The sequence below is a fragment of the Canis lupus genome, chromosome 35 (assembly GCF_048164855.1).
Source record: "Canis lupus baileyi chromosome 35, mCanLup2.hap1, whole genome shotgun sequence".
Lineage (NCBI taxonomy): Eukaryota > Metazoa > Chordata > Mammalia > Carnivora > Canidae > Canis > Canis lupus.
The window spans coordinates 6885913-6903975 of NC_132872.1; the positions used below are offsets into that span (position 1 = coordinate 6885913).

General features: G+C 35.8%; 1 protein-coding gene across 6 annotated transcripts in view; it reads right to left on the reverse strand.

The window, feature by feature from the left end:
• The window catches only part of STXBP5L (syntaxin binding protein 5L), a 385708-nt gene that overhangs the window by 201621 nt on the left and 166024 nt on the right, over positions 1-18063 (reverse strand). For all 6 annotated transcript variants that reach the window (XM_072812552.1, XM_072812550.1, XM_072812551.1 and 3 more), the window contains one exon: positions 1380-1463. In XM_072812552.1, coding sequence (XP_072668653.1) covers positions 1380-1463 — 84 coding nt within the window. The remainder of the gene's footprint in view (positions 1-1379; positions 1464-18063) is intronic.

Below are 18063 nucleotides of genomic sequence, written 5' to 3' on the forward strand. Positions count from 1 at the left end.
ACTTTTTAAGGTTAGAAGTCTTCCTTCTATACTGTTTTAGGCCATAAAAAAAAAAAAACTAGCTGATTTAGCATATTCCTCTGGATTTCCTTTTTAGATGGCCTATTCTATTTCCAACTGACTACTCAGACCATATTTGTACTCTTATCTAGTTACTAGTCTTGAGAGAGGGAGCAATATCTAATCTTATCTTTATATTTTGTATATTTAATAAAAGGAAAATGTAGCTTAACTCTCTAGGGCCTTCTTTCCTCATGATTCAAGATGCCCTATAAGTTGATCATAAAGAGCATAATTATATGACATTACCTGACAAAGTATTTTTCACCAATCATGACCCAGTTGCTATATCATTTACCACTGAACTCTTTGTCACTATGACAATTACCTTGTATGTATGATAAAATCTTAATTTGCCAGAACTACTAAGAAATGAATTGGGGGGTACTTATGAGTGTAGTTATGACATAGCCAAAGGCTTATACCTTTAAGCACCAAAACTTAAACATTCAACTGTTACAAGGGGATGGGTGATAGCATACAAAGAAATGTGGTTTTTTAAATTTCCTTTCTATTTATATCAGTGTTGCTTTAAATTCTTCTGCATTTTCCCCATGTAAGTGCAGGTAATACCAGATAACGAATTTTGACCTGTATTTTCCTATCTCTCCCTACTCTACCATTTTCTTAAATTGAATAGAGACCTTACATGATCACCTTTATTCCCACAACTACAAGAGGTAATTACCCTTTTTTTTACCTTTTTGTCCCAGCTTATCTTCACATTAGCTTCTTCTGAAGGGGGAAATCATTAACGGCCTAGAATTAATCTTTGAACAACTAAAGTATCAATTCAAAGACTATATGCTGATAGATAGCAATTCATTGCTTTCTCTAAATGAAAGCCAAATTAAATCTCAGCTATGTACAATAAAACTCACTTTAAGACCTTACTGACCCTTATTATTAAATATTACCATTTACAAAATCAATCTTTATTCTGAGAAGGCAAGTATTACATGATAAGGTCTTTCAAACTGACCTCTTAAATTATCTGCCACAGAAAAAGAATTTCTGAATAGTGTATTTAGAGATCTTAAGAACAATGAGGCAAGACATGACTTAATGTAATCTAATGGAAGGAAAAGGATAGGTAATATAAGATGCCAAAAAGGGACCCAAAACAGTTAGTCAAGGCAGAATTCTCATTCAGGAGAACAACTCAGAGTTGGAACTTGGGCGAATGCCAACAGGCAATATGAGACACTGAGTCAGAACCAGTTACTCAATGATAAAAATATTGGCAATGTACAAAGCTTACAAGTAGAAGACAGGCACAAAGTCATCATACTCTTCTATATTTCAGTAGAGTCACTTACCTCATCATAATAAACTCTCAGGTCCGCTTTTTTAGATTTCAAGTCCCAGAATACTACAGTACCATTTTCATAACCTATCAGCAGCTGGAAAACATTAGAATAATCATTTTTGTAATTCTAACATTAATTTTAACTTGCTTGAAATAAAGTTTAATGTTAATACAATTAAGTAAAATCATACTATGTGATACGATTTTACTTAGAATGCCAATTTTTCCAAACCTGAATATAGATTTCCTACATTTAAGAAAAATGCCAAATGAACTCTACTTCAATAAATGTTTACCAATGAAATCGTCCTCATTCCCAATTTCCAAGAGAAGTTGAAGATATATGTATATAAATATAAGAACATAAAAATAAATAAGAAAATTGGAACAAAAGAAAAATGGTAGAGAAGTAAAGGATGAAATGGCATAAGTTTAATAATAATGCATATGACATTCAGCCCTATGCATTTGAAAACTATGGCCATAAATTTGGCTTCTAATTTCTTTGTATCAAATCCTGTTTTCTCTTTGACTTATGTCAGTATTTTAAACTGGTGATTTATGAAGTCTCAGAAGCTCACAAAGGTATTCTAGAGATTCACATCATTAAACATGGTGGATATTTACTTATAAATCAACAAATAAGACAACAAAATACATGTTTTCATCTTAAAATAGTTTGAGAGTAGATAATATTCAAGACTCATTCAGTTAAATACTACTAGCCATGCTGATGGTTTTTTAATCTTATAACTCTGAATTTTTATTTGTATATTTTGTTATATTTTGTTAAATTTATTCTATCATTAGTTTAAGAAAAGACAGGATAAAAATAGACCAGTGTTCAAATAATATTTCCCACAAATCTGCCTTAAGATGATATTTTTGAAACCCATCAGTAGTTATTTCTGATACAAATTCTTATACATTGCATAAAAATGTTTCAATAATTTCAAAACATCAGTGATATAAATAGAAAATAGAGTAGTAGACATAAGCTACTCCTGTACAGCATCCTAAGACCTACCTCAATATCTTAGAACACAAAAAAAAATGACAAAAATAAGTGGGCCACTTTTAACAGGAAATTTAAAAATTTCAAATAACAGTTCATGAATCAATGTATATTTTTGAAACTATACCATATTTAACGGTTTTAGTTTTATTATTTTTAATTAATTTTTTAATTTGAGTATAGTTGGTCCAGAATGTTACGTTAGTTTCAGGTGCAGAACTTAGTCACTCAAATTCTTATCTTATGCTATGCTCACCACAAGTGTAGCCACTCACCATACAAATCTATTATAGTATCATTGATTATATTCTCTATACTGTGCCTTTTATTCCTGGGACTTCTTTTTCCATAACTGGAAGCCTGGATCTCCTACTTCTCTTCACTCATTTTGCCCATTCCTTACCTCTCTCCCCTCTGGTAACCATCAGTTTTTTTTTTTTTCTGTACTTATAGATTCTGGTTTTTTGTCTATTCATTTGTTTATTTTAGATTCCACATATGAGTAAAGTCAGTAAAGTCATGTTTGTCATTCCTATTCTGATGAATTTCACTTAGCATAATACCCTCTAAGTCTATCCATACTGTCACAAATATAACAATTTCCTCCTTATGACTATATAATATTCTATTGTGTATATATACCAAATCTTCCTTATCCTTTTGTCTATTCATGGACACTTAGGTTGCTTCCATATTGGCTATTGCAGTCAGTAATACTGCAATAAACTTAGGGGTACATATATCTTTTTGAATTAGTGTTTTGGTTTTCTTTGGGTAAATGCCTAGTGGTAGAATTATTGGGTTATATGGTACTCCTATAATGGGTATTCTCCCATTCAGTAGGTATTACAACCTACTGAATGGGAGAAGATTTTTGCAAATGATATATCTGATAAGGGGCTAATATCCAAAATATATAAAGAATTTATACAACTCAACACCAAAAAATAATCTGACTAAGGGGTGCCTGGGTGGCTCAGTCGGTTGGTTAATTATCTGCCTTCAGCTCAGGTCATAATCTTAGGGTCCTGGCATCAAACCCAGAATTGGTCAATGGGTAGCCCTCCTCCCTCTCCCTCTGCCTCTTCCCTCTGCTCCTGCTGCTTTCTCTCTCTCTCAAATAAATACAATTCCTTCTAAAGAACACAGCAATCTGATTAAAAATGGGCAGACCTAAATAGACATTTTCCAAAAAAAAGATATATAGATGGCCAACAGACACATAAGATACACAACATCACTAATCATCAGGGAAATGCAAATCAAAACCACAATGAGATATCACCATACACCTGTCAGATGGCTAAAATTTTAAAAAAAGTTTCATTATTAAATCACATATAATAAATTTGAAAATTGATTGGACAAAAAAATTGAGCTTCTTTACATACAAAATTAAATGGCATAATGACTTGCTAAATTAAAAAAGTTAAAATTAAGAGTGAACTTTAAAAATATTTGTTAAAATGTATGTAACATCATAAACACTAAGATGCATTTTAACATTAAATCAGCTCTTTTTAAATACTAGAGAAAATGATATATCATTAAACCAATTCCTATGGAATCCAGGGAAAGATTTGTAGGTCTAAAAAGTTTGGAAAATCTCATTTAGCAGGAGATTGAATAATATAACCTTTCAAAATTTAAGCCCTAAGATGTAATGAAATCATTATCTAAAATGCTATTATATTTTTTTCATAGATACATCTGAATGGTAGAAGTTGTGTTGTTTATAAAACATTACTAGCAATAGCCACAGTAAATCACAAAATATAAACTGCCTAACCTTAAAATGTCATACATTATTCAGATATTTATACACCATTATGATATATGAAGTATGAAAAAATATTAGAATCAATAAAATTGAGAAAGAGAAAAGCAGCTCCTAATATCCAGGAGACATCTGACAAGATCACTCTGTGACCATGATCAAGACAAAAACAAGATCACTCTGCAATCATGTCTAACCATACCAAAACATGAATATCACTGAGGTCACAAAAATATATATTACTTATATTTTTAAATAATTATATATTTTATATAATATATACATATAATTTTAAAAATTTATCTCTCACAATAGAATTTAAGTACTGTGACAATGTCAGGTACAAAGAAGTAAGGTGCTTTCCTGATTACTATATCATTAGGACCTGGAATATTAACTGAAGAAAATAGTTATCTGATAAATATCTGTTAATTATTAAATACCACAAAATCAAAATCACAGATACTATATTCCCTAGCAACTATGAAATAAAATTTGAAATCATTAACAAAATATTTTGGAAACTAAAACACATACTTCTAAGTAATTATGGTCGAAGAAGAAAATATAATGAAAGGTATGAAATAGAATTGAACAAAAATGCCTTATATTAAAACTTGTGAGATAAAGATTTAGCTTCATCAAGAGGGAAATTTATTGTTTTATAACTGTATATGAAAATAAAAATTTCACATTTTTTACTGACATAAAAGTTTGACTTTAGAAGTCAAGGGAAAAAGAGGAATCTTAAAGAAATGGGAAAAAAGAGGAGTGCCTGGGTGGCTTAGCCATTTAAGAGTCCAACTCTTAGTTTTAGTTTAGGTCATGGTCTCAGGGTGGTGGTAAGACTGAGCCCTACACCGGGCTTTGTGCTCAGCTGGGAGTCTGCTTGAGATTCTCGCTCTCCCTCTGCCCCTTCTTCCTGCTTGTGTGCTCTCTAATAAAACAAAATAAAATCTTTAAAAAGGAAAAAAAAAGATGGAAAAAAAATAGTCACCTTATCCAAGAGTGAAGTAGATCTCTCACTTATTCAAATATACTTTTATATCTTTCAGGAAGTTTGATAGTTTTCCATATACAGATTTTCTTAATTTTATAGCTTATTATTTTGAATTTTTTTGGTTGTTATTTTATATTAGATCTTCTCTTCATTACATCTTCTGACAAAATATTGTTTCTACATTGGATTTTATTATGTTACCTTATAAATTTTTTATTATTTATATTCATTTTATTTTTTTAATATTCATTTTAATATTGATTTTATTAAGCATTCCAGGCACACTATCATATAATCAAAAATAGAGACATTCACTTCTTCCTTTCCAATTTTTATGCCTCTAATTATTCACATTTGTCTTAACTAAAACATCATATAGTGTTAAAAATAGGGACAAGGTGAGCATCCTCACTTTCTTTCTGACTTTAGTGCCAATACCTCTAGGTTTCCCTACTAAGTTAGATCCTGGATTCCCTATATATTTATCATAAGTAGCTAATAGAGTATGAATTGATTCATTTCTAAACTAAATTTATTTCATCAGAAATAGATGTTTAATTATTTGCTTTTGTTTCCTTTCCCTCTAGAGACATTTCTAGTAAGAAGCTGGTATGGCTGAGGCCAAAAAGGTTGTTATTTGTGTTCTCTTCTAGGATTTTTAAGGTTTCCTGTCTCATACTTAGGTCTTCATCCATTTTGAATTTATTTTTGTTGTGTCTGGCTTAAGAAAGTGGTCCAATTTCATTCTTCTGCAGGTTGCTGTCCAGTTTGCCCAACACCATTTGTCAGAGACTTTCTTTTTTCCATTGAATACTCTTTCCAGCTTTGTTGAAGATTATTTGACTATATAGTTACGGGTCCATTTCTGGGTTTTCTATCCTGTTCCATTTACTTATGTGTCTGTTTTTGTGTCAATACATACTGTCTTGATGACTACAGCTTTGTAATATAGCTCGAAATTTGCAATTGTGTTGCCTCCAGTTTTTTTTTTTTCTTTTTCAGGATTGTTTTGGCTATTTGGGGTCTTTTGTGATTCCACACAGATTTTAGGATTGTTTGTTCTATCTCTGTGAAAAATGCTGGTGGTATTTTGATAGGGATTGCACTAAATGTGTCGGTTGCTTTGGGTAACATGAACATTTAAAATTTTTTTTCTTCTGGGATGCCTGGGTAGCTCAGTGGTTGAGCATTTGCTTTTGGCTCAGGTTTTGATCCCAGGGTCCTGGGATCAACTCCCACACCGGGCTGCCAGCAAAGAGCCTACTTCTCCCTCTGCCTATGTCTCTGCCTCTCTCTGTGTGTCTCTCATGAATAAATAAAATCTTAAAAAAAATAAAAATAAAATGTTTTCTTCCAATTAAGGAGCATGCAGTGTTTTTCCATTTCTTTATGTCCTCTTCAATTTCTTTCATAAGTGTTCTATAGTTTTCAGGGTACAGATCTTTAACCTCTCTGATTAAGATTATTTCTAGGTATCTTACTGGTTTGCATGCAAATGAGATCAATTTCTTGATTTCTTTTTCTGCTGTTTCATTATTGGTGTATAGATATGCAAAAGATTTCTGTACATTGACTTTATATCTGGAGACTTTGCTGAATTCATGTATTAGTTCTAGTAATTTTTTGGTGGAGTCCTTTGGGTTTTCTACATAGAGTATTATATTGTGTGCAAATAGTGAATGTTTGACTTCTTCCTTTCTGATTTGGATGCATTTTATTTCTCTTAGTTGTCTGATTGCTGAGGCTAATACTTCCAAGTACCATGTTAAATAATAATGGTGAACACGGACATCCTTGTGTTACTCCTGACCATAGGAGAAAGGATCTCAGTTTTTTCCCCACTAAGGATGATATTAGATGTGTGCCTTTCACATATGGCCTTTATGATGTTGAGGTATGTCCCATCTATCCTTATTTTGTTGAGGGTGTTTTATCAAGAATGGATGCTGTAGTTTGTCAGACACTTTTTCAGCATTTATTAGATGGTTATTATTATATACAATATAACATATAATATAAAATATATTATATTATTTATAAATTATATTATTATATTTATTGTTATATTTTCAGCATTTATTTTATGGTTGTTATCCTTTTGTTAATGTGGTGTATCATGTTGACTGATTTGTGAATATTGAACCAGCCCTGCAGCCCAGGAATAAATCCTACTTGATCATGGTGAATAATTCCTTTAATGCACTGTTGAATTCAATTTGCTAGTATCTTCTTGAGAATTTCTGCATCCATGTTCATCAAGGATATTGGCCTGTAATTCTCTTTTTTAGTGGAATCTTGTCTGGTCTTGGAATCAAGGTAAAGCTGGCCTTGTAAAATGAGTTTGGAAGTTTTCTTTCTGTTTCTATATTTTTAGAACAGTTTAAGAAGAATAGGTATTAATTCTTCTTTAAAAAGTTGGTAGAATTTCCCTGGGAAGCTACCTGGACCTGGACTTCTGTTTCTTGGGAGATTTTTTTACTACTGATTCAATTTCTTTGCTTGTTATTGGTCTGTTTAAATTTTCTATTTCTTCCTGTTTCAGTTTTGGTAGTTTGTGTGTTTGTAGAAATTTATCCATTTCTTTCAGATTGTCTAATTTTTTCAAACTAGATGTTAAAACAAAAACTGTATATAACAAGAGATGAAGAATGGCATTATATCATGATAAAGAAGTCTATCCATCAAGAAGATCTAAGCATTAAAAATATTTATGCCCCCAACTTGGGAGTAGCCAAATATATAAATCAATTAATAATAAACATAAACTCATTGATAGTAATACAATAATAGTAGGGGACTTAGCACCCTACTTATGTCAATAGACAGATAATATAAGCGGAATTTCAACAAGGAAACAATTGCTTTGAATGACACATTGGACCAAATTGACTTAACAGATATATTGATAACATTTCATCCTAAAGCAGTGGAATAAACATCCTTTTTGAGTGCACATGGAACATTCTTAAGAATAGATCACATACTAGGTCACAAATCAGCCCTCAATAAGTACAAAAAGATTGAGATCATACCATGCGTATTTTCAGACAACTCTATAAAACTTGAAGTCAATTCACAAGAAAAATTTTGGGACGGTCACAAATACATAGGGGTTAAAGAATATCCTACTAAAGAATGAATGGGTAAATCAAGAAGTTAAAGATCAAATTAAAAAGTACATGGAAACAAATGAAAAAGAAAACACAAGCCAAAACCTTTGGGATGCAGCAAAAGTGGTTCTAAGAGGGAATTTTATAGCAATACAGGCCTACTTAAGCAAGAAAAGTCTCCAATATACAACCAAACCTTATATCTAAAGGAGCTAGAAAAAGAATGATAAATAAAGCTTAAATCCAGCAGGAGACAACTAGTTTGTCTAAGTGTGGCTACTCCAGCTTTCTCTTCACGTCCATTAACATGATAAATTGTTCTTCATCCCCTCAGTTTCCACTTGCAAGTGTCTTTAGATCTAAAATGAATCTTTTAAAGGCGGGGCAAGATGGTGGAAGAGTAGGGTCCCCAAGTCACCTGTCCCCACCAAATTACCTAGATAACCTTCAAATCATCCTGAAAATCTACGAATTCGGCCTGAGATTTAAAGAGAGAACAGCTGGAATGCTACAGTGAGAAGAGTTCACGCTTCTATCAAAGTAGGAAGACGGGGGGGGGGGGGGGCGGGGGGGATAGAAAAACAAAAGGCATCCAAGGGGGAGAGGCCCCGTGGGGAGCCGGGCTAAAGCCGTGGCGAGTGTCCCCAGGACAGGAAAGCCCCCCACGGCGAGTGTCCCCAGGATAGGAAAGCCCTATCCCGGAGAAGCAGGAGCTTCACCAACCTTCCTGGAGGGAAAGGTGCTCGCAGGGAGTTAGAGCAGGATCCCAGGAGTGGCGGGGATGCCCTCAGGCTCCCTGGGACACTAACAGAGCACCTGTGCCCCGGGGAGAGCTCCATAAAGGGCTTCATCAGGCGCACGGCTGGACCCGGGAGCAGCGCGGGGGCAGCTCCGGCAGAGGCTCCGCGAGGAAGGGGCTGTGCGGCCCCAGGAGCAGCTCTGAGGGGCTCAGGCGGTGGCTCCGCGGAGAGGGGGCTGCCTGGCCGGGAGCTCGAATCCAACAGTGCAGGCCCGGGAGCACAGGGCGCCGGGGTCACCGCCCAGGATCCTGCCTTCCCCCGGGACAGGCAGAGGCCAGGAGGAGGGCACAGGACAGCAAGGACGCCCCTGCCCCAAGCTGAGCAGATCAGCAGCCCCGCCCCTGGAGCCTCCAGGCCCCTGCAGACTGAGAGCTCCTTAGTTACTGCAGGAGATGAATCCAAGGCTCCAGAGCTGTCCGCCGCCACTGTGGTTGTTCCTCCTGGGGCCTCACAGGATAAACAGCCCCCACTGAGCCTCACAGTGGCCTCACCGGATAGGCAGCTTAAATGTCACTCACTGAGCCCTGCACCTGGCAGGGGGCTGAGCAGCTCCCCCAAGTGCTAACACCTGAAAATCAGCACAACAGGCCCCTCCCCTAGAAGACCAGCTAGAGGACACGGGAAAAACAAATTATTGACCAAGCAGCACTGGAAAGCTCCAGGGGAAGTCAAGGGACTTACAGTATACAGAATCCGAGGATACTCCCTCTTGTTTTTTTTTTGCTTTTTGATTTCTGTTTGCTTCCCCCTCCCTTTTGTTCTTTTTTTTCCTTTTTCTCTCTTTTTTTCTTTTCTTTTTTTCTTTTTCTTTCCTTCTTTCTCTTCTCTCTTTTTATCCTTTTCCCAATACAATTTGTTTTTGGCCACTCTGCACTGAGCAAAATGACTAGAAGGAAAACCTTACCTCAAAAGAAAGAATCAGAAACAGTCCTTTCTCCCAGAGTTACAAAATCTGGATTACAATTCAATGTCAGAAAGCCAATTCAGAAGCACTATTATAAAGCTACTCGTGGCTCTAGAAAAAAGCATAAAGGACTCAAGAGACTTCATGACTGCAGAATGTAGATCGAATCAGGCAGAAATTAAAAATCAATTGAATGAGATGCAATTCAAACTAGAAGTCCTAACGACAAGGGTTAACGAGGTGGAAGAACGAGTGAGTGACATAGAAGACAAATTGATGGCAAAGAGGGAAACTGAGGAAAAAAGAGACAAACAATTAAAAGATCATGAGGATAGATTAAGGGAAATGAGTGACAGCCTGAGGAAGGAAAACCTACGTTTAATTAGGGTTTCCAAGGGCGCCGAAAGGGACAAAGGTCCAGAATATGTATTTGAACAAATCATAGCTGAAGACTTTCCTAATCTGGGAAGGGAAACAGGCATTCAGATCCAGGAAATAGAGAGATCCCCCCCTAAAATCAATAAAAACCATTCAACACCTCGACATTTAATAGTTAAGCTTACAAGTTCCAAAGATAAAGAGAAGGTCCTTAAAGCAGCAAGAGACAAGAAATCCCTAACTTTTATGGGGACAAGTATTAGGTTAACAGCAGACCACTCCACAGAGACCTGGCAGTCCAGAAAGGGCTGGCAGGATATATTCAGGGTCCTAAATGAGAAAAACATGCAAACAAGAATACTTTATCCAGCAAGGCTCTCATTCAGAATGGAAGGAGAGATAAAGAGCTTCCAGGACAGGCAGGAATTGAAAGAATATGTGACCTCCAAACCAGCACTGCAAGAAATTTTAAGGGGGACTCTTAAAATTTCCCTTTAAGAAGAAGTCCAATGGAACAATCCACAAAAACAGGGACTGAATAGATATAATGATGACACTAAACTCATATCTTTCAATAGTAACTCTGAACGTGAATGGGCTTAATGACTCCATCAAAAGGCGCAGGGTGTCAGACTGGATAAAAAAGCAGGACCCATCTATTTGCTGTCTACAAGAGACTCATTTTAGACAGAAGGACACCTACAGCCTGAAAATAAAAGGTTGCAGAACCATTTACCATTCAAATGGTTCTCAAAAGAAAGCAGGGGTAGCCATCCTTATATCAGATAAACTAAAATTTACCCCGAAGACTGTAGTGAGAGATGAAGAGGGACACTATACCATACTTAAGGATCTAGCCAACAAGAGGACTTAACAATCATCAATATATATGCCCCGAATGTGGGAGCTGCCAAATATATCAAACAATTAATAACCAAAATTAAGACATAATTAGATAATAATACACTTATACTTGGTGACTTCAATCTAGCGCTTTCTACAATGGATAGGCCTTCTATACACAACATCTCCAAAGAAACGAGAGCTTTAAATGATACACTGGACCAGATGGATTTCACAGATATCTACAGAACTTTACATCCAAACTCAACTGAATATACATTCTTCTCAAGTGCACATGGAACTTTCTCCAGAATAGACCACATACTAGGTCACAAATCAGGTCATAACCGATACCAAAAGATTGGGATCGTCCCCTGCGTATTCTCAGACCATAATGCCTTGAAATTAGCACTAAATCACAACAAGAAGTTTGGAAGGACTTCAAACACGTGGAGGTTAAGGACCATCTTGCTAAAAGATGAAAGGGTCAACCAGGAAATTAAGGAAGAATAAAAAGGTTCATGGAAACTAATGAGAATGAAGATAAAACCGTTCAAAATCTTTGGGATGCAGCAAAAGCAGTCCTAAGGGGGAAATACATCGCAATACAAGCATCCATCCAAAAACTGGAAAGAACTCAAATACAAAAGCTAACCTTACACTTAAAGGAGCTAGACAAAAAACAGCAAATAGATCCTACACCCAGCAGAAGAAGAGAGTTAATAAAGATTCGAGCAGAACTCAACGAAATCGAAACCAGAAGAACTGTGGAACAGATCAACAGAACCAGGAGTTGGTTCTTTGAAAGAATTAATAAGATAGATAAACCATTATCCAGCCTTATTAAAAAGAAGAGAGAGAAGATTCAAATTAATAAAATCATGAATGAGAGAGATCACTACCAACACCAAGGAAATACAAACGATTTTAAAAACATATTATGAACAGCTATACGCTAATAAATTAGGCAATCTAGAAGAAATGGACGCATTCCTGGAAAGCCACAAACTACCAAAACTGGAACAGGAAGAAATAGAAAACCTGAACAGGCCAATAACCAGGGAGGAAATTGAAGCAGTCATCAAAAACCTCCCAAGACACAAAAGTCCAGGGCCAGATGGCTTCCCAGGGGAATTCTATCAAACGTTTAAAGAAGAAACCATACCTATTTTCCTAAAGCTGTTTGGAAAGATAGAAAGAGATGGAGTACTTCCAAAATCATTCTATAAGGCCAGCATCACCTTAATTCCAAAACCAGACAAAGACTCCACCGAAAAGGATAATTATAGACCAATATCCCTGATGAACACGGATGCAAAAATTCTTAACAAGATACTAGCCAATAGGATCCAACAATACATTAAGAAAATTATTCACCATGACCAAGTAGGATTTATCCCTGGGACACAAGGCTGGTTCAACAGTCGTAAAACAATCAATGTGATTTATCATATCAGCAAGAGAAAAAACCAAGAACCATATGATCCTCTCAATAGATGCAGAGAAAACATTTGACAAAATACAGCATCCATTCCTGATCAAAACTCTTCAGAGTGTAGGGATAGAGGGAACATTCCTCAACATCTTAAAAGCCATCTACGAAAAGTCCACAGCAAATATAATTCTCAATGGGGAAGCACTGGGAGCCTTTCCCCTAAGATCAGGAACAAGACAGGGATGTCCACTCTCACCACTGCTATTCAACATAGTACTAGAAGTCCTAGCCTCAGCAATCAGGCAACAAAAAGAAATAAAAGGCATTCAAATTGGCAAAGAAGAAGTCAAACTCTCCCTCTTCACAGATGACATGATACTCTACGTAGAAAACCCAAAAGACTCCACCCCAAGATTGCTAGAACTCATACAGCAATTTGGCAGTGTGGCAGGGTACAAAATCAATGCCCAGAAATCAGTGGCATTTCTATACACTAACAATGAGACTGAAAAAAAAAGAGAAATTAAGGATTCAATCCCATTTACAATTGCACCCAAATGCATAAGATACCTAGGAATAAACCTAACCAAAGAGGTAAAGGATCTATACCCTAAAAACTATAGAACACTTCTGAAAGAAATTGAGGAAGACACAAAGAGATGGAAAAATATTCTATGCTCATGGATTGGCAGAATTAATATTGTGAAAATGTCAATGTTACCCAGAGCAATTTACACGTTTAATGCAATCCCTATCAAAATACCATGGACTTTCTTCAGAGAGTTAGAGCAAATTATTTTAAGATTTGTGTGGAATCAAAAAAGACCCCGAATAGCCAGGGGAATTTTAAAAAAGAAAACCATAGCTGGGGGCATCACAATGCCAGATTTCAGGTTATACTACAAAGCTGTGGTCATCAAGACAGTGTGGTACTGGCACAAAAACAGACACATATATCAATGGAACAGAATAGAGAACCCAGAAGGGGACCCTCAACTTCATGGTCAACTAATATTCAACATAGGAGGAAAGACTAACCACTGGAAGAAAGACAGTCTCTTCAATAAATGGTGCTGGGAAAATTGGACATCCACATGCAGAAGAATGAAACCAGACCACTCTCTTTCACCATACACAAAGATAAACTCAAAATGGATGAAAGATCTAAATGTGAGACAAGATTCCATCAAAATCCTAGAGGAGAACACAGGCAACACCCTTTTTGAACTCGGCCACAGTAACTTCTTGCAAGATACATCCACGAAGGCAAAAGAAACAAAAGCAAAAATGAACTATTGGGACTTTATCAAGATAAGAAGCTTTTGCACAGCAAAGGATAGTCAACAAAACTAAAAGACAACCTACAGAATGGGAGAAGATATTTGCAAATGACGTATCAGAGAAAGGGCTAGTTTCCAAGATCTATAAAGAACTTATTAAACTCAACAGCAAGGAAACAAACATTCCAATCATGAAATGGGCAAAAGACATGAACAGAAATCTCACAGAGGAAGACATAGACGTGGCCAACACGCACATGAGAAAATGCTCTGCATCACTTGCCATCAGGGAAATACAAATCAAAACCACAATGAGATACCACCTCACACCAGTGAGAATGGGGCAAATTAACAAGGCAGGCAACCACAAATGTTGGAGAGGATGCGGAGAAAAGGGAACCCTCGTGCACTGCTGGTGAGAATGTGAAATGGTGCAGCCACTCTGGAAAACTGTGTGGAGGTTCCTCAAAGAGTTAAAAATAGACCTGCCCTATGACCCAGCAATTGCACTGTTGGGGATTTACCCAACAAAGATACAGATGCAATGAAACGCCGGGACACCTGCACCTCGATGTTTCTAGAGGCAATGTCCACAATAGCTAAACTGTGGAAGGAGCCTCGGTGTCCATCGAAAGATGAATGGATAAAGAAGATGTGGTTTATGTATACAATGGAATATTACTCAGTCATTAGAAGTGACAAATATCCATCATTTGCTTCAACGTGGATGGAACTGGAGGGTATTATGCTGAGTGAAGTCAATCAGAGAAGGACAAACATTATATGGTCTCATTCATTTGGGGAATATAAATAATAGTGAAATGGAATAGAAGGGAAGGGAGAAGAAATGGGTAGGAAATATCAGAAAGGAAGACAGAACATGGAAGTCTCCTAATTCTGGAAAATGAACTTGGGGTGTTGGAAGGGGAGGAGGGCGGGGGTTGGGGGTGACTGGGTGGCGGGCACTGAGGGGGGCACTTGACGGGATGAGCACTGGGTGTTATTCTGTATGTTGGGAAATTGAACACCAATAAAAATAAATTTATTATAAAATAAAATAAAATAAATAAAATAAAATAAATAAAATGAATCTCTTGTAGGCAGCATATAGGTTGGTCTCAGTTCTTTATCCATTTTGATACCCTATGTCTTATGTTTAGAGCATTTATTCCACTTACATTCAGAGTGATTACTGAAAGATATGAATGTAGTGCCATTGTTTTACCTGTAAATTTGGTATTTCTGGTGATTTTTTTCTATTCCTTTCTAGTTTTTATTGATTTTGGTCTTTTTTTCCCCACTTAAAAAGACCCCCCCTTAATATTTTATGCAGGGCTAGTATGGTTTTTGTTTGTCTGGGAAACTCTTTATCTCTTCTATTCTGAATGACAGCCTTGCTGGATAAAGTACTCTTGGCTACATATTTTTCTCATTCAGCATGTTGAATATATCCATTGATTTTTGAAAAGTTAAAACAATTTTGTATTCCCGGGATGAATGCAAAGTAATTGTGTTCCTTTGTGTCTTCTCTGTGATTCTTGATCATACTTGCTAGAGACATATAAGTTTATTAGCATTTTTTTAAAGATTTATTTATTTTAGAGAGACAGAGAGAGTATGTGTGGGGTGGGATGGGGTACAGATGGAGAGGGTGAGGGGAAGTAGACTCCTCACCAAGCACAGAGCCTGACACAGGCTCAATCACATAACTTTGAGATCATGACCTGAGCCAAAACTAAGAGTTGGACACTTAACTGACTGACTTACCTTGGTGCCCCATTTTTATTAGTATTTTTACAGATTCAACTTTTGTTTTTGCTAATGCACTATATATATATATTTTTTAATAATAAATTTATTTTTTATTGGTGTTCAATTTGCCAACATACAGAATAACACCCAGTGCTCATCCTGTCAAGTGCCCCCCTCAGTGCCTGCCACCCAGTCACCCCCACCCCCCGCCCTCCTCCCCTTCTACCACCCCTAGTTCGTTTCCCAGAGTTAGGAGTCTTCCATGTTCTGTCTCCTTTTCTGATATTTCCTACCCATTTCTTCTCCCTTCCCCTCTATTCCCTTTCACTATTATTTATATTCCCCAAATGAATGAGACCATATAATGTTTGTCCTTCTCCGATTGACTTATTTAACTCAGCTCTCATATATTGTATTAGAATTCTCTAGAGAAATAGAATCAATAGAATGTATCTATACAGAACGAAATTCATTATAAGGAATTGACTCATGAGATTACAAAGGTTGACTAGTCCCAGGATCTGCAGGAGTTGCTGGAAAGCTGGAAACTCAGAGAACCAATTATATAGTTCTAGTCTGAGTCTAAAAGTATCAGAACCAGAAGAATCAATGGTGTCATCCCAATCTGAAAGCCATAGGGCTCCAAATCCAGGAAGAGCTGATGTTTCAGTTCAAATCCAAAGATAGGAAAAAGCTGATGTCTCAGCTTGAAAGCAGTGAGACTATCTTACTTGAAGGAAGGAATCAGCCTTTTTATCCTATTCAGGCAACTAATTAGATGAGGCCCACCCACATTAGGAAAGCAATCTATTTTACTCAGTCTACTTATTTAAATGTTAATCTCATCCTGAACACCCTCACAGAAACACCTAGAATAATATGTGACCAAATCTCTGGCACCTCACAGTTCAGCTCATGTTAACACATAAAATTAACCATCACATATTTATTATTATCTTTCTTTTAGTTTCTTTGAGTATAATTCATGATATTTTTACACTAAGCTCATTAATTTACAGCTTTTCTTCCCTTAAAAAAAAAGTAACAAAAGCAATACATTTCCCTCTAAGCACAGCTTTAGCTACATTCGACAAGTTTTGACATACCATATCATTGTAATTTAACTTAAAATATATTCTAACTTCAATACTGATTTCTTCTTTGACATATATTATTTAGAAGTGTAGTGTTTGATTACTAAGCATTTAGGCGATTTCCTATTTATATTTTATTAATAATCTTGATAAATTCTCCCAGAGATTAGAGAATATATCGAATAGTCTAATAATCCCAAGAAATTTGTTGAAACATGATTTATGGCTCAACAAATGTACAGTTTTTGTGTATACAGGTGTTGGGTGTAATGTAATATATATGTGAATTCTGTTGGTTAATAATATTCAAATTTTCTTTATCCTCACTAATTACCTCTTTATTTGCTTACTTCTGCTTTCTGTATTTGTGGTGGTATTAGGACATAGAACCTTTGGGAAGTGATTTGGTCTTAAAGGTGGAACCCTAAAGAAGAGGAGTGCCCTTATGAAAGAGACTCTAGAAAGCTCTTTCCCTTTTTACTTGTGAAGACACACTGAAAAGATGACCATCTAGAATCTGGACGCCCACTAGACACCAAATCTGCTGGTGCCTTAATCTTGCACTTTCCAGCCTCAGAACTATGAGAAATAAATGTTGTTTAAACCAACCAGTCTATGATATTTTTGTTACAGCAACCTGAACTAAGGCATCTATTTTGTCTGATATTTGTATAGCTACACCAGTTTTTTTTTTGTTTGCTTTTATTTAGGATATACATGCTATATTTTTCGTATCCATTTACATTCAATTTTTCTATAACCTTAAGTTTAAAATGTGTCTCTTGTAACAACATATCACTATTTTAACACAGTCTGAAAACTACTATCCTTTCGCGTGTTTACATTTAATGTAATTGCTGTCATACTTTAGAGCAAATCTACTTGTTTTATATTTGCCCCATTTGTTTAATGTTACCTTTTCCTTTTTTTTTGTTTTCTTAGGGTTAATAGTTTTTGTTATCAGTTCTCTAGTCTATTAACTTATCCATTATACATATATTTATTATTCTTTTGGTATTATCCACATGAATATAAATTGTTTTTATGACTAATCAGATTATAATGTAAATGAGTACTTATGTTACTTTCTGGAAGTTATAAGGATCTTGGAACTTTAATTCAATAGACTTTAACCCAACTTTCGACCTATTTTTAACTTAAATGTATATTATTTCTCAGAAGTAATTATTTTAAAATATTTCATAGATTTACCTATACTTTTTCTTTATTCCTTGTACATCTCTGTTCTTTTATAATCAATTTCATTCCCAAAGAGAATTTCTTTAGGTCTTTCATTACAGCATAT